The sequence below is a fragment of the Pleurotus ostreatus genome (genome assembly GCF_014466165.1).
Source record: "Pleurotus ostreatus strain PC9 chromosome Unknown scaffold_2, whole genome shotgun sequence".
Taxonomy (NCBI): Eukaryota; Fungi; Basidiomycota; class Agaricomycetes; order Agaricales; family Pleurotaceae; genus Pleurotus; species Pleurotus ostreatus.
Window position 1 is genome coordinate 1,736,117 of NW_023503157.1, and position 19,046 is coordinate 1,755,162.

The 19,046-nt window shown below is 50.4% G+C and overlaps 9 protein-coding genes across 9 annotated transcripts; 4 read left to right on the plus strand and 5 right to left on the minus strand.

Annotated features, from left to right (window-relative positions):
* Nucleotides 1-2,107: 2,107 nt before the first annotated feature.
* PC9H_003402 (uncharacterized protein) lies at nucleotides 2,108-2,946 on the minus strand (the record flags this gene model as incomplete). The annotated part of the gene is made up of 3 exons (XM_036772995.1): nucleotides 2,108-2,327; nucleotides 2,416-2,656; nucleotides 2,709-2,946. 3 exons carry the CDS (start codon nucleotides 2,944-2,946, stop codon nucleotides 2,108-2,110), a joined length of 699 nt encoding a protein of 232 aa, XP_036634468.1.
* A 291-nt stretch (nucleotides 2,947-3,237) lies between these two features.
* On the plus strand, nucleotides 3,238-5,224 carry MET7 (Folylpolyglutamate synthetase; the record flags this gene model as incomplete). The annotated part of the gene is made up of 10 exons (XM_036772996.1): nucleotides 3,238-3,393; nucleotides 3,451-3,565; nucleotides 3,619-3,746; nucleotides 3,798-3,881; nucleotides 3,930-4,094; nucleotides 4,140-4,217; nucleotides 4,266-4,320; nucleotides 4,380-4,656; nucleotides 4,714-4,907; nucleotides 4,962-5,224. The coding sequence occupies 10 exons, from the start codon at nucleotides 3,238-3,240 to the stop codon at nucleotides 5,222-5,224; spliced, it is 1,515 nt and encodes a 504-aa protein (XP_036634469.1).
* A 132-nt stretch (nucleotides 5,225-5,356) lies between these two features.
* On the minus strand, nucleotides 5,357-7,609 carry PC9H_003404 (uncharacterized protein; the record flags this gene model as incomplete). Its single annotated transcript, XM_036772997.1, has 5 exons — nucleotides 5,357-5,398; nucleotides 5,450-5,539; nucleotides 5,590-6,105; nucleotides 6,154-7,328; nucleotides 7,384-7,609. The coding sequence occupies 5 exons, from the start codon at nucleotides 7,607-7,609 to the stop codon at nucleotides 5,357-5,359; spliced, it is 2,049 nt and encodes a 682-aa protein (XP_036634470.1).
* A 204-nt stretch (nucleotides 7,610-7,813) lies between these two features.
* PC9H_003405 (uncharacterized protein) lies at nucleotides 7,814-9,154 on the plus strand (the record flags this gene model as incomplete). Its single annotated transcript, XM_036772998.1, has 4 exons — nucleotides 7,814-8,045; nucleotides 8,098-8,502; nucleotides 8,560-8,991; nucleotides 9,039-9,154. 4 exons carry the CDS (start codon nucleotides 7,814-7,816, stop codon nucleotides 9,152-9,154), a joined length of 1,185 nt encoding a protein of 394 aa, XP_036634471.1.
* A 109-nt stretch (nucleotides 9,155-9,263) lies between these two features.
* Nucleotides 9,264-9,993, minus strand: PC9H_003406 (uncharacterized protein; the record flags this gene model as incomplete). Its single annotated transcript, XM_036772999.1, has 3 exons — nucleotides 9,264-9,389; nucleotides 9,454-9,731; nucleotides 9,780-9,993. 3 exons carry the CDS (start codon nucleotides 9,991-9,993, stop codon nucleotides 9,264-9,266), a joined length of 618 nt encoding a protein of 205 aa, XP_036634472.1.
* Nucleotides 9,994-10,072: 79 nt separating this feature from the next.
* PC9H_003407 (uncharacterized protein) lies at nucleotides 10,073-11,057 on the minus strand (the record flags this gene model as incomplete). Its single annotated transcript, XM_036773000.1, has 4 exons — nucleotides 10,073-10,481; nucleotides 10,537-10,687; nucleotides 10,740-10,945; nucleotides 10,999-11,057. 4 exons carry the CDS (start codon nucleotides 11,055-11,057, stop codon nucleotides 10,073-10,075), a joined length of 825 nt encoding a protein of 274 aa, XP_036634473.1.
* Nucleotides 11,058-11,325: 268 nt separating this feature from the next.
* On the plus strand, nucleotides 11,326-12,860 carry PC9H_003408 (uncharacterized protein; the record flags this gene model as incomplete). The annotated part of the gene is made up of 9 exons (XM_036773001.1): nucleotides 11,326-11,445; nucleotides 11,495-11,570; nucleotides 11,619-11,642; nucleotides 11,695-11,783; nucleotides 11,838-11,880; nucleotides 11,937-11,969; nucleotides 12,022-12,240; nucleotides 12,303-12,565; nucleotides 12,624-12,860. The coding sequence occupies 9 exons, from the start codon at nucleotides 11,326-11,328 to the stop codon at nucleotides 12,858-12,860; spliced, it is 1,104 nt and encodes a 367-aa protein (XP_036634474.1).
* Nucleotides 12,861-13,074: 214 nt separating this feature from the next.
* On the minus strand, nucleotides 13,075-14,226 carry PC9H_003409 (uncharacterized protein; the record flags this gene model as incomplete). Its single annotated transcript, XM_036773002.1, has 4 exons — nucleotides 13,075-13,535; nucleotides 13,585-13,786; nucleotides 13,839-13,952; nucleotides 14,005-14,226. The coding sequence occupies 4 exons, from the start codon at nucleotides 14,224-14,226 to the stop codon at nucleotides 13,075-13,077; spliced, it is 999 nt and encodes a 332-aa protein (XP_036634475.1).
* Nucleotides 14,227-14,419: 193 nt separating this feature from the next.
* Nucleotides 14,420-14,953, plus strand: PC9H_003410 (uncharacterized protein; the record flags this gene model as incomplete). Its single annotated transcript, XM_036773003.1, has 2 exons — nucleotides 14,420-14,892; nucleotides 14,938-14,953. The coding sequence occupies 2 exons, from the start codon at nucleotides 14,420-14,422 to the stop codon at nucleotides 14,951-14,953; spliced, it is 489 nt and encodes a 162-aa protein (XP_036634476.1).
* Between the last annotated feature and the right edge of the window lie 4,093 nt (nucleotides 14,954-19,046).

Below are 19,046 nucleotides of genomic sequence, written 5' to 3' on the forward strand. Positions count from 1 at the left end.
CTCGCCGAGCGACTTGCTACGCCACAAATCCAGGCTTCGTCGACCACGTCCAATCCTAAAGCATACTTCCCGAATCTAACGTGGTGCGACATGTTCTGACATGACCTATTCCCATTGGTCCCGAACGCTGGCGGCGATTACAGCTCAAGATGCCTTTCTCTTCGCCCTGATTGGACATCTGAATGGCTTTGCTCTTCAACAGGCGAGGCCTCGACAATACAAATACTTTCCTACCACGGTCAAAACTCAGTGATGATCCGGCTCACGCACCACCCAAGTCACGCTGACAAAGGGTGTTAACGCGATCGTGATGTTGCTTCTTTCAACTCTAATGGTTACGGAATACCACACGCAGTACGATCGCGGTTCTTCTACCGACTAGTACAAGTGGAGAAGACGGAGCATGCCCTAATCTTTATGAACCACCAGCACGTCCCCCCTCCTCCAGAATCCGAGGTCATCCAGAATATTTCACCGCTAGAAATCAAGTTGCCCAACGTTTCAACCGTTGCGACAGCAGCACACCGTGCCAAGAGGACAGAAAGGGTCGGGGCTCTCTCAGACCTGCGTAGGCACCGTTTATACCAATTGGCGTTAAAGCGTCTGTCTGAATTTCCAACCCGCTTCCCACTGTTTCCTTACTTCTGGCTCCGGGCTTCCGTCTCTCGGAGAAAACTAAACAAAGTTGGACTTGGACAGATATAGGCATCAGGCATGTGAGTTTTCGCTGTCGTTCCTAGAAATGAGGAGCGGTTGGTGGAATAGAAACAGGCGAGTCTAATTTACCCCACACCAGGATAGCGGTAATGGGTTTAATAATTTATTCGGTGAAGCTATTATATCCCTCTCTCCAAGTTCGCTCCGCTTCGAAGCCCAACGAAGCAGTAAACGGGACCGAAGGCGTGCAGAGAAGAGGCTCTAAGGAAGTTCGCTGATAGCACTTTTAACAGAAATAGCAAATGCTTAAGCAAGATAATTTGCTTGGCTTAATCCATGTCACTGGCTTCCAAGCGCACTCAGCACAGACAATTGACCCAAGCCAAAGATCGGATCGGATGACATATTGGGCAGTCCCTAAGATGGCTTGGCAATTGTGAGGACATGGCTTGGCGTTTTGTCTTGGCGTTATATAGTGGGTCAGCTTGGCATGGAGCATGGCTTCTCTCGGCATTACCCCTGTGCCGAGATATGTTGTCGCACGGCACTGTGGATGGAGAAACCAGTGGTCTGGTGAGCCACGAGCTTCAAAGGAGAAATAGAAAGTTATACAGCATTGCAGTACAACTACTTCCAACATCATAGGCTGTCGTTGGCGGACGTGGAACGCTTGACACGGGAACGACGTTGCCGATGCTGCCGAACAAGAAGAAGCGAGGCGTGGATTCAGGAAGTAAACATGCAGGCAGGCAAATAATAAAGGACTTTACGGTGAATATACGTGGCGTGCTTTGTGCCCAGATCTTCCCCGCTATTTGACGAAAATGCGACGATTTGATTGACGGATCCTTTGTTCGGTGGTTGAGGATGGATCCGATGACTTTGGCCTCGAAGGCCCTGATATGGAGGAGCTTCGTTTCTGCAAATCTGACTCTACATACCAGGCTCTATCAGACCGGTTGAATTTGAAGCGAACGGGGTCTTGGCTTGGTCAATCTCCAATGGGTCAAAAGTGACCGGCCCACGAGTATGAGCCTTTCCAGAACTATCGGCGCTGTAAGGAAGTAGGTCCGTGGTAAAGATCAATAGTTCCAGCCAAGTGAAATCAGATACTGATGCAAGTTTGTACGACACCTTTGTACTGGCATGGAGGCATACGTGGGTTGTGCAAGTAAGGCCTAGAGGCAGCAGGCACAAAATCACTATGGGTGTTCAGGCCCACCAACATGTCACCATCTTAACAAAAGGGCATGGACATTGAAGCAACGGTTTCGCCTGGGTCCATCGGTAGCTAACAACCAGAACCCCGTTGCCGGCAAATACAATACAATCTAAATACAATTTCGAAGTTGTAAAGAATACACTCGATGAACTGCTCACGTACAGATGTGTGTAAAGATAAGAACCAGGAACATGCGGGATAAATAGTTGCTTGCGAAACTTGGGTATATCACTGCTTTCGTAACATGCTCGTCAACGACTGCGCGTTCGTGGATTTGATAACGGCGTAATCCATCTCTTTGAGCTTCTTGCCTGTCTTGATGCTATCAGTCACCCATTCCGGTTTCACGACGTGCACATGGTTTCGGGATTTCGCTGTCAGTTTGTGCGTCTTTGACCCACTCAGCTGTTGAGAAGTAAGAATATGAGTGGCACCGGATGGCGTTAACCTGGAGCATCCAGCAGATAAGTGAGCAAGACCACATGAACAGCGTGTTACGCGGCAAGAGCAACTCAATAGGAGATAACACGACTCACAAAACGTCGCCGCCGGCCCGAACCACAACTCTCTTCATCTCAATGTCGGTGGTATTGCTCAAGTAACCGTTGATGTATATTCGGACGTTGCGCATGACTTGAGGCTCACTCGACGCGTTCCCAGCTGCAGCTACTTTCTGCTCAGACAATTTCTTCGTGCGGTGCTCAAAGTAGGTTTTCTGGGGACCATTGGCACGACCATCACCTCGTTGATGACCAGTAGCAGCAGATACGATGTGTTCTGTTGAAGATGTTAAAATTTAAAGGCGTATCAATGGTGACAGGGGGTTCACCAGTTCGTTCATAGATATCCGAATGAGTGACTGGGTTGGACTCGTGCGAAAGAGTGCTCAAAACGAGCTTGTTCAGCTCGCGGGTAGATAGTTCCCCGACTTTGTTAGGCTTCGTGATGTTCGTTTCATCGCGTCCAGATTGGCGGGCATAAGGTTTCTTGTTCTTGTTGGTGTCAGACTTCTTCTCGGACGAGGCGCGCAGCGCGGAAGGCTTCTTCACGGCGAAGTAGGCGTCCATAGTAGCACATATATACAGAGAAGGGGAAAGGAAGGAGTGGAAGAGGTCGACGCTTCACGCGTCTGATGAGGTTGTGGTTGAGAGTCAAGTGTTCGCGTGGACGCGGTGTCAGTGGACCAGAGTCGAACCACAGCCCCTGACATAGCCAAAAAAGGAAACAATACCTTGTGCCAAACTTGTTATCGCGCCTCAAAATAATGCATGGTGCAGAGTTGGCGGATGCTGAGGTTCTCTTCATCCCGTCTCCTACGACCCCTTCTCCGCCTCGTCTGGCCCTCGAATACCCGCAGAATGTCCTCCCAGAGAACATACCAGTCTGCCATCGAGCATTTGAACTCACTGCAGTCAAATGCAGCAACTCTGGAGGCAGTACGCGCCTCTGGCTCTAGGATGCCGGAACACGCGATTCCAGAGATGCAGGAGTATCTCAGAAGAATTGGATATGCAGTATGTGAGCTTCTCTGCTGCACTCCCTTGCTAGCTCAATGACCAATTTTCTGCCAGCCTGAGGACTTGAACAAACTAAATGTCATACATATCACCGGGACCAAGGGGAAGGGCTCGACAAGTGCCTTTTGCGACTCTTTGCTGCACCAATCAATGCCTAGATGGTCAATAGGTATGTGTTGGCAGCGGGGATATAATGCGGTGCCGATAAGTTGACATTTAAAGGTCTCTTTACCTCCCCGCACTTGGTCGCGGTTCGGGAGAGAATTCGGATAAATGGGCAACCTATATCAGAAGAGGCTTTCGCTAAATATTTCTTCGACGTATGGGATAAACTCGAGGCAAACGATGCCGTGAGTCGCGTTCGTAGCTCACCCTCGCGAAGTATGAACCATGCCAAATAGAGAGCCAACCCCGATACCCCTCCGAAACCAATGTACTTCAGATTCTTGACATTAGTTGCTTTTCACGCGTTTATTGACCTCAAGGTGAGTTGCCCCATATCATTATCCTGCTCTCTCATTTACATTGAACAGGTAGACGCTACTGTGCTCGAAGTCGGCGTCGGCGGTAAATATGACTGCACGAACCTGGTCCCTAAACCAGTTGTTGCCGGAGTGACTTCCCTCGGAATCGATCATATATTCGTTCTTGGCAAGACATTGTCAGAAATAGCATGGCAGAAGGGCGGTATATTCAAGGTTTGTTCATGCAATCCGTTGCATCTCATGGCTAACTGTGTGCAGGAAGGGGCCCCTGCATTTACGGTCAATCAACCTGAAGAGGGTTTAACGATGTTACGACAGCGTGCAGAAGAACTCAAGGTCCGCGGCTCACCTTCTTTCAATATCATTCCTCATATCTTATCACAGGCATCTAAATTTGTCGTCGTCCCGCCCGCCCCAGAGGTAGCCGACATCAAGCTTGGTATGCTAGGTTTATCAAAGTTCAATACTTCCATTCTGATGCTCTCTATCCGCGATCAGGCCTCGCCGGTGTGCACCAAATTCAGAATGCTAACCTTGCTGTACACATTGTGCGAGAGTTCCTCGAATCCCGGGGGGTGCCATTACCAAATGATGGCTCTCTATCTCCGGCCTTCATTGAGGGCCTTGAGAAAGCTCGGTGGCCCGGACGTTGCCAGACCGTTCAAGACCCCAAATATGAGACAACGACCTGGTTCATCGATGGCGCACATACGACCGAGAGTTTGGATTGCTGCATCCAATGGTTCGTTAGCCCTGGCGTGGGTATTGGGTTCTCGTGAGTGCCGTATCGCGGGCTGGCTAATAGGTTCTTACACGAGTTCTTTAACGTCAGGAGTCCGCCCACTCGGATACTCGTATTCAATTGCACAAGCGGAAGATCGGGCGACGCATTCCTTGGAGGGATTCTCGCTAAAGCAGCGGCCCAGCTGAAGCTTCACAATCAAAACGACACGGACGCAACTCATCTATTCGATCACGTAATTTTCTGTACGAACGTGACATACGCTGATGGTGGTTTCAAAGGTGGTAAGTACTTTAGTATTGAACCCGTCTCAGTGCAGCATTGACGTATGTGAACAGACCTTACATCGCATGCCATCTCGAACGATGACCTAGTGCAGCTGAAGACCCAAAGAATGCTCGAGGCAGCCTGGACCTCGCTCGTCCCAGAGTTCCCGAAATCCAACATCCACGTCCTTCCTTCTATAGAACACGCCGTAAACACCATCCGGCAAGTGGACCGCGAGTCCGATACAAAGCAAACTCAAGTTCTGGTCGCTGGTAGTCTACATCTGGTTGGTGGCGTCATCGAGGTTGCTGGACTATCCGAGGTCGCTTTATAGATATTACACTTGGTCCATTTTTTGGTATATGTATAGATCCGTATCCTTAGAGGTTTCTTCGTCCCCAATCGTACAAACTAGTATCTCTGATGATTTAGTCGAATAAAGTAGTCCTCGCAGAAATAACTAGGTTTAACGTCGCTTCCTGACAGTCGCACCGTAGAAACTGATTGCCTGCGATAAATATGAGTGGATCCGTTGTACAGGAAGTTGGTGGAGACGTACGCGTTCGTCTAAAAAGAGTCTCAGTGCAGCGCGTGAGTTGGTAGTCGGCTTGTCGATCATCAAGTTCACAAATTCATCAAAATGGACGGGCTGAGCGGAGACGTTCAAAACATCATGATTGTTTACATGAAACTACATACCTCATATCGTAGAATGCGAAGGTGCAGTGCCGAGTTATTTACAATAGCGTCATTGAGTTGCTGGCGCCACGCATCACCGAATTCCTCTTCAGCTCGTGCTTTACCCTTCCGCCGAGGCGTTTCGCTGGCCGCCTTGGGCGCACGTTTGCGGGGTGATTTGGGAGGTGTGCGAGGACTGGCGGGCAGTTTGTGCGGAGGTGATCTGTTCGATTTGGATTGTCCGTTCTGGCGACGCCAAGGGGAATGAATGGGGGTGAGAGCTGCGGAAACGCCTGGGTCGTAATGTAGATAAGCATCATCGGTAGTCAAAGCATAGTCATGGAGTGAGTCCTCATGTCTAATGTCCTCGGTCGCTATCAGGTCACCAAACTCCAACGTGTTGTCCGTAGCAATAGTCCGAGCGGAATGGAGATCAGGGACTTTCATCTCTGATCGAGGCAAGGCATAGCCGTTTAGGTTTGCTTGAAATATCGCCTGATCCAGCCGGCTGATGATTTCGGAGCGTGTCGTTGGTTTCTATTACATTATGAGGTGTCTTCTACTTCGATGCTAAACGACACATACCATCAATCCTTCTAGTTCATCGAAGGTAGCGGTTTTCCGCTTGTTGATTGATGGCGAACCAGAGGTGCGAGTTGGACTGCGCCTTCGAATCGCGAGTTTCGAGGGTGCAAATTGGGGCTCAGGTTCAGACATGTCGCCGTCAGATTCAGAGTCATCTTGGTCTGCGAGATGGAAGAGAGTTGTAGTACGAGTTGCCGTTGCAAATTTAGAGGCGGCAAAGGCTTGGGTAGCTGGGAAAACATTCATAGCGTCGGTTTCGCCTAGTTCGTCGTCTGACAACGTCTGCGGTTCAGTGTCCTTACGCATGAGTGGTTGTTTGCTAGGACCAGCTCGTGGCGCCTTCGTGGAGTCGTCGACTTCGAGTCCGTCGTCAACGCGTTGCTTACTGTTTCTTCCTAGAACGGCTTGCGCTTTGCAGAGGATATCGCTCCGCGTCTCGGTAACGCTTCGAACAGTTTCCGTAACCTTGACTCGCCTTCCTTTCTTCTTCGTGGCATCGTGGAGGACGCCTTCAAGATACGTTTTAGTCGGGGCAGGCTTCTCGGATTCGTCGATTTTGGGTGGATCCGGTTCTTTCGGAGGAATCTTGGATAATGCAGCGGCCATCAATGAGCAAACCGTTTCGTCCGTGTAAGATTTCTTCTTCGCGCACGATTTAATATGGGCTAGTTTCTGTGGCGAGCTCTTCCTGGTTGTCCATTTTAACTCACAACAAACGCAGACAAGGATGAGGCTCAATTGGGAGTCGGTAAATTGAGTCACTAGTTGGCTCTTCATAGAAGGAGCCTTTGTCCTCTTCTTCGTAGTCTTGGAAGCCGTGATCGTTGGGGCAGGGACATCTGATATAGTACTTGCGGCGCGAGATGAAAGGCTTCGTTTAGGTACGTAGATTCCATTAGAAGCAGTACTTGGGGCGTATGCAAAACGGGCTAAACTGGGCTTCGGCTCTTCGTCTTCGTCTTCATCCTGAATTTCTGGCCTTTGGGACCTTCCGCCTTGGTCTATCTCGACGTTAACGGGTTCGGGTTCGTTTGCGACAGGCGATGCTGGGCGTCTGAAATATGATGAGGCAGGTGCTCCTATCTTCATAGTAGCAGAATGAAGTCCAGGGAAGTTACTCGATTCCACCATCACGGTCTCCGTTCGCAGCGCAGGGAGTCTGTCCTCATCGGAGCCTGAGTGGGAGTCGTCTGTCGCATCACCAACAAGGCACAGCTCTTTATAGCTCACTGGAGATTTCAATCACTTCCTCGCTCAGCACCCTATCCCCGCCCAGTTCAATCTCGACGTCCGACACATCACCAACCGTAACCATTCGGGCCTTGCCTTTATCAGGCTTACCGGGAGACCGCGACAAAGTGCGACGCGCTAGTCTCCTCATTTCCTCTCTTTCCGGCTCGGAGTCGTCTATGACCTCGTTCTCGAAGCTCCAGTCAAGCGACATGTCGTATCCCATTCTTCTCGTCTGGTGAAGGTTGAAGGCAAGGGACGCGGCAAGAAAACGAGTCTTGACTTGAACAATTCGTGGTAAGATGAGAAGCATAATTAAGCGCTCAACATCGTGACCGCGAATGGACGCGCCAGGAAAACAAGGCCAAATACACTCTAATGTGACATCACTCTAGAGCTTGTCCAGAACTCTGCGGAAACAAGTACTATCATGCCCGTTACTCGCCGACAAGCTGCTCTGAAGCAGGGAAAAAAGAAGGATAAATCGGAGGGAACAACACAGACCAAAGTTGAAGAGAATGATGAGGTGCAAGTTGGGGACAAACGCCAAGTCGGCAATGCCAATGAGCTCGAGGGCGAAGTAGAACCGCCAATGAAGAAGAATAAGGCAGAAGAAGACGAAGAAGATGACAAGCCTACCGTTTCATTAATTCGCCATACAGGTTAGTGAACAGTTGTTTTTGTAAGCATTCGATTGCTCTAACGCGAGTTCAGGAACCATTGAGCGCGGACATATATACTTCTTCTACCGACCTCGCGTCGAGATGGAGGAGGCGCACTCTATTGATGACGTGCAAAGGTTGCACATGCTACTGGTCCCAAGGCCGCCAAAATTCAGTGTCCTCGACGGCGAGAAACCCAAACTCGACAGAGACGACGCCGAGGACGACGACATGGCGGTCCTGCAAGAGGGTGCTGATGCCGTTCCCGCGAAGGCCACCCTGGATACATTCGAGAAACACTACCGCCTCATTACTATCGGAAAGAAGGCATTGCCGCATCCTGAAGTCACCAGTAGGCGCGAGCGTGTATTCTGGGCGGCAGTGACTGCTGTTGGGGATGACTTGCACTCGCTTGAAAAGGGATTGAGAGCGAAGTCGTATGAAACCAAAACTAGAGGTGGGCAGAGCTGAAATGCTCAGACTTACAACTTGAGGTTGATTGTTTTGGGGAAAGGCACGAGACACAAGGAAGCGTCTCGTCTGGCGGCCAGAGGTGTTTATGCGATCGTCAACAACGAACCGTCAGTTCCATCGAAAGCTGCGACGCACTTGGGGTTCTTCATTTCCCACCCAGAGAAAATGGGAGAGGTGCAAGAGGCCCTGGGTATTCAGAAGGCCTCGTCGTTTGTCCTACAGGTCAAGAATCCACTTGCTCCAAACACTGGCGGCGTGAGGACGCCATCTTCGAAGCAAGTCAATTACCCGGAGAGCATCATGAAGTCTGTCTTTGGTCAAGGGACCAAGGGAAGAGAGTCCTATGGTTTACGGTTCGTCGATTGTCAGACCATTGAGCTCCTGGAATATGAAGGTGCCGAGCTGCTGCTCATTGCGTCCCGAAGTGGGGAGGAAGGAGTAGAGACAAGCCTTGGTGGCGGACGCGGCGAAGGTGTGCACCGAGTTGGTTTGACTTCCGCTAGACCTGACAATTCATAGCGTTGGAGCAATTGGAGGAGAGCGAGGCTTCTGAGAGCATTGGCGAAATCTTCAGGGAGCTTGCGCTAGATCAAGATGAATTTCCTCAAGACGCTCTCAAAGGGGAATGGATATAATGCGATAAATACACTGGAAAGCATGCGAATCAGTTATTGGGAGCAAGTGGAAGATGAAGACGTACCGTGGTCAAATTAGTAAATGTACAATATGCGCGAGGGGTTGTAATTATATATTCTGTGCTTGTCCTTCGTTCCCCTCTTCATCTCCATTGACGCGGAGAACCTTCACCCATTCGCGATAGTTGAAGTTTCCTTGTCGGTCCGTAAATGGACCTTTCAAGAACCTGTCAATCTGTTCGTGGTTCACAGTCATTATTCTCAAGGACCCGATTCACAAGTAGAAGGGAATAACACACCTCCCGCTGGTCCATCCGTTCGCCGATCTCGCCTAACCACTTCCTCATCTCATCCACCTTGACCATACCGCTGTCATTCTCGTCAAAGGACTCAAACGCGCTTAGTAGCTCGGCTTCGGTATCGAAATCAAACAATCGTTCGCTCATCATCGTCAGGAACATCGTGAAGTTAATCCCTCGCTCCGAGGAAGAGTCGTCGTTATATGACGATGAACGAACATGCTCCCCCGGACGCGCGCTGAGCAACTCGTCCATCATTTGCTTGGAAGGTGATATACCTGTGAACCTGTAAGGGCTTATTCAGCTGCACTTGGAAGCGCACGTACCGAGACTCGCGAAAATCTCTTTCAGATCCCCCTCGTTCACCCAGCCGTCCTTGTCATGGTCGATGAGTTGAAAGGCCTCTTTGAACTGCTGGATTTGGGGGGCCTGGAACAGTGAGAACACGCCAGATGGCTCTCGCCGCGCACGGGATTTCTGCGACTTTGAGAGCTTTGTGGGCGTTGGGTTTGGCGAGAGGTAGTCGGGATAGCGAGACATTTCAGAAGGAAGACGGAACAATGAGCTAAATAGTAGACATGTACGAATACAGTAATTAGACGCTCGTGCGAACTAAAAGCTAAAGTCGCTTCGAGTAGATCCTCCACATAAACCACAATACCCAAGCCCGAGGAAGCCATTTGAAGAACGAGAAAGTGCTCGCATTGCCTCCCAAAGTTACATACCCTGGAGGTTTCGGTTGCAAGGCGTTTGACACGACTTTCGCCACGAACTTCTCGGTAGGCATCGAATTCCCTGCCTGGCTCACATTCATCCGGTAATAAATATTCTTGATGAAATCTTTGTAGAGCGAGTCTTCGGGCATCTGGAAACTTGCGGCAGAATTGTTCGCAATGTTGGATTTGACGGCACCGGGCGATACCAGCATCACGTTGACGTTGAAAGGTTTGGCTTCCATGGAGAGAACTTCTGTCAGCGTATGGAGCGCTGATTTGGACGCGGAATAAATGCCATTCCATGGGGTAGGACTGTCATGCGACATGTTAATTACAGAGCAAACAGGGCTTGACGCGCGCAGCTTACATTTCGCCCACAATAGAGCCGATATTCACGATAGTTCCGCTCTTTCTCTCCGCCATGGCCGGCATGACAGCCTTGGCGACGCGAAGGGCAGCAAACACATTGGTTTCAAAAGTCTGCCTGACCTTCTCCAACGGTATGTCCAACAAGGCACCTGTAGAAGCTGAGCACGACGATATGCAACCCCCGGCGGAACGTATACGCACCAACGCAGATTCCGCCGGCATTGTTAACTACCACGTCGAGCTTGCCTTCGGCCAGATGTATATGTTGGACGACACGTTGAATGTCGTCGTCGCTGGTCACATCCAAGGCCATACGTCCGATGGTCTCGTCCTTGAACGCTGCAATCTTTTCTACATCACGCGAAGTTGCATAGACCTTGCACCCTCGGGCAGCAAATTCCTCGCATCTGGGAGAAGGGTTCAGTAAGATCAGGCGATATGAAGCGACATGGATACTTGCAAGGCGTAACCAATCCCACCCGTCGAGCATCCAGTAACGAGCACGACCTTCTTCGACATGATTGTTGAGAAGCAAGCGAAATCTGAGACCGGGAACAGGGGTAACACTGCAAGCCGGAGACTTGATCATCCCCATTTGGAACGAGGGTGCATAACAAGGGCTGACATGAGCGGATGATCATTTCGCCTCTGCCTGGTTTCTGCTCTCCTCTCACCATCTCGGTTCCTTCATCCCCTGAGTAGAGCTTGCTCACTACCCTCACGACCCGTCCTCTCTTTCTCTTTTCCTTCAAGATCGTTTCTGCTTTTCCGTTATCACCTGCTCAAAATGCACTGTCACGCGCGCTTCTACTGTTCACTTGCGCTGGTCGCAAGCTCCTTGTTTTCTTTGGCTGCACAGGCTTCATCGTTGTCGACGCGGGCAACGGTGTGCAATGGCCATGCTGAGGTACGTGTTCTTTCTGCTCGGACGATGAGTGGATGCTGATGCTGCGCAGCTATGCGAGAGGAGTTATGGGAGCGTGTCCTTTGTTGGTGCCCACGATTCATACGCCGTTGGAGCAACAAGCAATGGTTAGCCACTCCTCCGATGCCTCGTGTAGCTCGCTGACTTGCTTACAGTGTTCGTCAATCAGGATCATGATGGTACTGTTTTGTTCTTGGCACTTTTGTTCCATTTACTCACCGAAACAACTAGTTACACAGCAACTCAATGATGGCGTTCGTATGCTGCAGCTCCAAGTTCACAATCAAGGTGGAGCCCTGCGGCTCTGCCATTCAATATGTGTAGGTTTTGTCTTGTCATTCACTCCAAGATGCACCTGATCAATTCAATTCAAGGCCATAGCCGACTCCGGTCTGTTACAAGATTACCTTAGCAAAGGTGAGAGAAATATTGGCATTCCCTTGCATTGCTTGGACGCTCACCGCTGTAATCAGTCAAGTCATGGATGGACAGCAACCCCAACGAAGGTAATGCCCCTGTGATTATCCTGGTGAACTGGCTCTGATCGGCCTACCGCAGTTGTGTCTATTTTGATAGTCAACATTGACAATTCACCCGCCCCTTCGTTTGACCTGGCTTACAAGGCGGCCGATTTGGATGGGATATCTTTTGCTCCTGAGACACCCACATTGCCTGCTTCGGGATGGCCGACTCTCGGAAGTATGATCGACTCGGGCAAACGTCTGGTCAGTTTCTTGGACAATGGCGCGGATCCTTCGATTCCCCACCTTATTGATGGTACGTCCATCTAACTTGCATATCGATAGGCTGCAGCAAATAACATCCCGTCTTGTATGTAGAGTTCACGAATATCTGGGAAACTGCATTCAACCTCGTCAACCCCGATCTCTTCGACTGCACGGTCAACAGAACAAAAGGAGATACATCTACACAGATGTTCCTGATCAACCACTTCCTCAACAAGCTCGTTGCCGGCCTCCCCGCACCAGATCCCGACAATGCTAATGTCACGAACGCTGCGACCGGCGCTGGTTCATTGGGGGCTCACGTCGATACGTGCAGAACTGTCCAAGGACGCCCACCAACCTTCCTCCTTGTTGATGTGAGATATGCGTTTACTGGTCTTGTTATACGTATACTTAATCGTCTCTTTCCCTCAGTTTTACGAGTTCGGCGGAGGTTCCGTGTTTCAAGTAGCGGCCGACATCAATGGCGTCACATACGCCCCAACAACCCCCATTGCTCAACCAGTAACAGCCAATTCCAGCACATCATCATCACCATCTTCCGGGAGTGGCAGCGGCAATGGCGCAACTGCCATGTCAGCCTCCAACTCAATGGCAATGGCGTTCTCCGTGCTGTCGGCAGTGACAATGGGCGTCGTCAGCGTGCTCTGAACTATCACCGTACATTGATCTATCAGGAATTTATTTGCTATCTTAGCTGTGGACGTATCTCACGGACTTCTTCATTTAATCTTCACGCATGTACACTCCTACGCACCAACAATCGTTACCGTGCTAGCATTCATATCGAACACTCATTTTATTTGCGATCATGTCAGCTACATGGACCGGACATTGCACATTTGGATAAAGTACAGTGAATCCGTTATCGTTTCCGCTCTCTCCGCCATTTGTACACCCTAGGTTTGTACGCTTGCTCGTCTACGACCTTTCTGCCTCCTTTCCTACTCCGTGGGTCATCCTCCTCGTCGCTGTTAGCCTCCTCAACCTTCTCCGTCCCCTGTATTTTTTGCCGCGCCCCTTTGCCCATCATCAGTCGTTGCATTTCAAACTCTCGTTGCGTATACCGCAGCATTTTGTCTCGGTGTAGTCGGGCACGGAGTTCCAGAAGGAGTTTCTTGCGAGCTGACGTTGATTCAGTTGGTTCCTCATCGGCTTCGTCCTTGAACGCCTGGGCATCAGCGGGTTGAGGCTGTGAATGCCGACGCTTTTTTGATTTGACTGCGGGTGCCTTCCACCCTAGATCAATATGTGTGCTTGGCTCCGATACGACCTTCGAAGTTGACGGCGAGGGTTGTTGTTTTCCGCTGCTAAGCAATTTACGAGCTGAGGAACGAGTGAGATTTGATTGGTGAACTACAAGCAGAGGGCATACCGTCGGCCTCGTTATCGACGAATACAATATGTTTTGTAGATTTCTTCCGCTTAGAGGTGCTGGGTTGAATCAGTCCCGCGTCGCGTAGTGTATCCAGTTCGACAGCGTCAAGTTCATCGTCGGCAGCTGTGTCGTCTTGATTAGGGCTTGGCTTTAATAGATCGACCATTGCAGTCAATTGCCCTTTAATCTTGTCTATTTTCTATATAATCCATAGTAAGTGACTGTTATAGTATGCTGTATGATGGACATACTTTTAGCCCAGCCGCACGTGCGGTACGGACGTAGTTCTCGTCCTGAGTTTTGAGTACTTTGACCATATCTGTAGGCAAAGCTACATTTCCCCGTTCTTTGATGTGAACGCCCCCCTGCGGTCAATGCATCAGATATTATCTCTTCCAACCTCGTCAATCTACTAACCCGCGTCTTCTCCTTGTTCATGGAAAAGTAGAATTCATCCTTGTTTCTCTCTGAAGCCTTCTGGCGCAGTCTTGTGAGCCTGTCCTGCTTCGAGTGGTAGTCCCTTGCACGCTTGACATAGTCCTTGTGCTTTTCGAGAAATCCCAGCTTTGAGCGGTGGGCTAGCTGGGACCTTTCCTTGTGGTTGCGCCTGTGGATCGAATTTCGTAGGGAAGAGGTCATGGTTGTAACCAGATATGGGTAACGAGCGTGACAAGAAGAGTGTGACAGAAGGGAAAGTTGCTGAAACGTTGCAATTTCCTTCCTAAAGTTTTCTCGTCCGTCCGGAATATTAACCTCAAAACTCAGGGAATTCACTGCGAATCTAGCTAATCTCGCCCGAAATTGTCCCAAATATTCCTCATCGTTCGCGACGATGAGCTTCCAGCATTTCAGGCTGGGCGAGCTCGCCATGACCCAGCCGCTCCCGCCCCATCTCATGCAGCACAAGGGCACGACAAACAACATAAATGGCGCGCCGCCAGATTCAGCGTCTCATTTTACCAGCCAGCCCGCCACTTTCCCCTCAAATCAGTCGACGAATGGTCCCACGGCCCTTTCGCCTGGTCCGTCATCTACCACTCCTACTAAGCAACCGTATGGCTCAGGCGATGCAGACGACGGTTACACACTGGTGTTCCCTAACATCGACGCCTTCCATGCCTGGCGCGTGCAGGAAGAGGAGACACAGATGGTCGAGTTCGTGAAGGGGGACACCCACGGCAGCAAGGCGATCCCCCCGAGATTCAGAGAACATACGAAACTCGTCTGTGCGAGGCATTATGTGGCGGGAGACAACCGGATAGGGAAGTGTCGCGTCACACGAAGTCACACAAGTCAAAGACAGGGGTAAGTCGTCCTTGTTTATGCAACTCTGCCCTACAACGTACATAGGGCTCGTACTTTATAGTAGACTACCATAGATACTGTCAGAGTATATAGACTATAGAAAGGAGGGACTAAGGTTAGACTAACGATAGTGATTATACTAAAGAATGTGGCTATGAGGGAGTGTGACTAACCAGCGCTAAACGTGGCTTTACCATATTGGGTATATTCTTGTTACATACGCCCTCCTGGATCTGTGAAACAGATTCACGCGGCGCCGTCGGCCGCAGCAGGGTCCTTGGAGATGGAAAGGTCTGCGAGTTCCACAGTGGGAACTTTGGAGGTAGGGGAAGCACTGGGTTTGTCTGGGCTATCGTTCATGTCCACATCTTCACTGATGGTCGCAAGGTCAGACGAGGCCGAGGATGGGGTATTGACAAGCTCGATATCCGACTCTGACGGCGAGGGACAAGTATTGATGGGAATGGTCTCGCGTGGCTTGTCCGCGTTGGGAATGACATCAGGCACCGGGATACCCGAGATCTTTTGCTCGCGTGAACTGGGGCTGGAGCCCGGATTGGTAGGAACAATGGTAGGGCGAACCTTCTTGGGACGTGCGTATGGTGTTGAGCTACGGCGTAAGGAAGCGCCGCTACGACGGACAGCGGGAGACTCGCGCACAGGTGGAAAGTTGGTAGTGGGAGTCTTGTTACCCATTACCATATCAAGGAGTAGATTAGTCACCACATCGTGTCGTTCCGCCGTTAAAATGAATTCTCCGGCCTCCGGGTGTCGAGGTCCATTAGAACTTTGGCCCACCGTTGGTCTAGACTGGCCCACATAATTAGGCGGGACCGTAGCACGCCGACCATGCGAGGTCTGGGATCGGTAATGGTTCCTGGGATCTTTACGAGGTATACTGGGTCGCGCAGCAACGAGTCCCAAAAATCGGAGTCCTGGCCCTGCGATGCGAGTCGTGAAGGCATGCCCATGAGGCAAATTAAACTTGGTGGTAATTTGGCCTTGTTTGTTATACAGGGTTGCGAACCCGATGTAGCGGGGAGGAAGGGACAGAGGATTGGTAAGGGTGCCACTGATAATGCGACGATTGGCGGACACGAAGCTGATGAGCTCGTCGCGGGTATAGGCGGCGGAGCAAACTCGGGAGTCTAGGTCTCTCAGGGAGTATGACCCTTCGGGGTTTCGGGTGAGAGCAGTATGAATAGGGTGTAATCTTCCCAGTTCTGCTGCAGACATAGAAGTGATGTGAGGATGATTAGAAGAATATAGATTATTTGGGTGAGTAGGGTTGCTGTCTAATCCTATCTCCCCATCACTTAAATAGCCATCATCCGTAACACTGGCAGGTTTTATGCAACCAAGTACGATTTGGGGGTCGTTAGGGGGGGTCCCTGAACCCCTAGGGAGTTCCTCAATGTTGCAAATTCCCAACGTTTCGAAATATCTTCGTAATGCTTCAAGATGACTGACCTTATGGTATGGTAGCCAGGTCCTGTCACCAGTAGGCCAAAGAATTTCAAACAATGCATGCTGCCTTACACCAGAATGACTCAATATTTCTCTAATGTTCCATTCTGTGCTAGCTGGTGTTGCAGACGCAATGATGTGTTCAAGGGAACGGCCAGGGAACAAGCGGTCATCATTGGGGATATGTACACGTAGTAGAGACGCATGAAAGGAGGGATGAACACCCCTCGCAACGAGATGATTAGGTAGTTCAATCTGAAAAGTATCATTACCAAATGCGCGATTGATACGGTAGGGTCCCATATATTTGGGAATTAGCTTACGTGCCAGCCCCTGAGGGAACGAAATATTCTTCGTGGACACGTAGACTAAGTCACCAATCTGAAACGGGGATGGTTGGCGATGTCGATTGGCGTCTCGGATTTGCTTCGTGCGAGATGCCAGTACCGCATCATGAGCCGTAATCACGGCTTCGCGAAGATGTTCGGCAAACTCTCGTACACCTTTGGATTCGCTCGACGAGGGCGTGTCCCACAGGAATGGTCGAGGCATGCGTCCTGTATTCAGAAAGAATGGCGCGAAGCCTGTCGAATCTGTTCGTGCAGAGTTAATTGCAAATTCAATTGCCGGTAAACGTCGCACCCAATCCTTTTGATTCTCGTTGACACACTGGCGAATCATTTGCGTGATAGTTCTATTGGCGCGTTCCGTTGAACCGTCGGATTGCGGATGATACGCGCTAGACATATTTAGTTTTGTCCCAATGAGTTCGTGGAGTTTCTGCCAGAAACGTGCCGTGAATAATGGGTCACGGTCACTTACGATTCGTCGAGGAAGACCGTGGTGCTTGTATACTTCTGCGAATATCAATTCGGCGACGTCAACAGAGCCGTAGGTCGTACGGCTGGGTACTAAATGTACCATCGCAGTCAAGAGGTCAATAATGACTGTAATTGAATCGTAAAATGCGTTCCGATCTGCCGACTTGGGTAATGGTCCTACGAAGTCGATGCCGATGGCATCCCAAGGGCGAGACGGAATAGGCAGAGGACGGAGAAGGCCATAGGGCCGGTGGTTTGATGGTTTACTGCGGGCGCAAGTGCGACACGATTCGCAGAATCTATAGACATCCCTGGAAAGGTGTCTCCACCATACAAACTCACGAAGGTAGGTTAGTGTCTTTTCCGGCCCCAGATGGGCTAATAAAGAGTGACCTTCGTCTATGACTATCTCTTTGGCCGTCCTTCCACCAATTATGGCATCCGGAATGCATAGTAACCGTCTCCCGCCTTCAACTAGGTAGAGCAGACCGTTTTCTAACGTGAAATTCTTGTATTGGCGCGGAGTGTTCACAATTGATGCCATGAATGTGTCGTTCATGTAGTTGTTGCGTATTTCGTTCATGAAATCAACGTTAAGGTCGCGTTTCTGTTGATGCGACACTACGTTCACAATAGAGACGGTGGGCGAGGGTTCTTTGTCTTGAGTAGACGGTGGTGGGAGTTGAACATTGCGTGGACTTAACTCGGAGTTAACGGTGGTCAGTGCCTCGTCGGCGCCAATTACCGGAACCAAATTTGATTCCGCACCGGGGACACCTTCCTTTTCCAGTAAACTGTTAATTGTTGTAGGTCCGTTGTTTATTTGGTTTACTTCCTCTTTATTCCCGCCCTCCGTTCGTTCACGAGGGCCTCGCAGAACGAACTTCCTGGCCACCATTCGTTTCGCAAAATCACGCGACTCCGTGGCTCCGCCACGTCGTACAGCGTTTAAGGTCAACGAAATGCCCTCCAGAGGCATACTTTCTAGCCTCGCCTCGTCGCCTACGATGACTGGAGTTCTGCGGCGAAAACTGCACGTAGAATCTTCGTCAAATTTGACGAATTCGGAGGCCGCACGCTCAGTGCCAGGTGCGTCGTTTGCATATATACGAGAGAGAGCGTCTGACAAAACGTTCTCAGTTCCAGGAATATATACCGGCGTGAAATCAAATTCAGACATCTTTTCCAACCAACGCGCCTGACGCCCTGAGAGATTGGGCTGATTGAGCAAGTGAACCAACCCCTTGTGATCAGTGAGCCAGCGAAAATGAACACCCTGCAAAATGTCCCTATGGCGTAGCATTGATTCGAGCCCAGCCAACATCTCGATCTCATGCACGGGATAATTCTGCTGTGCTGGGTTCAGCTTTGCTGAAAAGAACGCCGCTACACGCGCCGTCCGCCATTCCTTCCCCTGGCTCACGACGCCGGCCACTCCCGTAGCTGATCCATCCGTTATCAACCAGATAGGATCACTGTCCCGGGCGTAGGATAACGGACGGCGACTATGCGAACGAAAACGGTCAACGAGGAGCTTTACCTCGTCGAACGAACGCTGGTGAGTATCAGTCCATCGAAATGGGGTATTGTCGCCGGTTAATCTCGCTAACACACCCATAGGAATTCGTACGCCCGCAACGTCGTCTGCCAGATAGCCCACTGCCCCTAGGAACCCTCGAAGCAGGTCTCGGTTGGTAGGCGTCTTCCAGTTTACGACGGCGTCAACCTTGTGAGGGTCCATACGAATGCCCGATTCGTCGACAATATGGCCAAGGACCTTCAACTCCTTCTCAAGGAAGTGAAGCTTCTTTTCGGACAAGTACAGCTTCTCCCGCGTAAGCACGTCAATAGCGGTTTTTACATGCT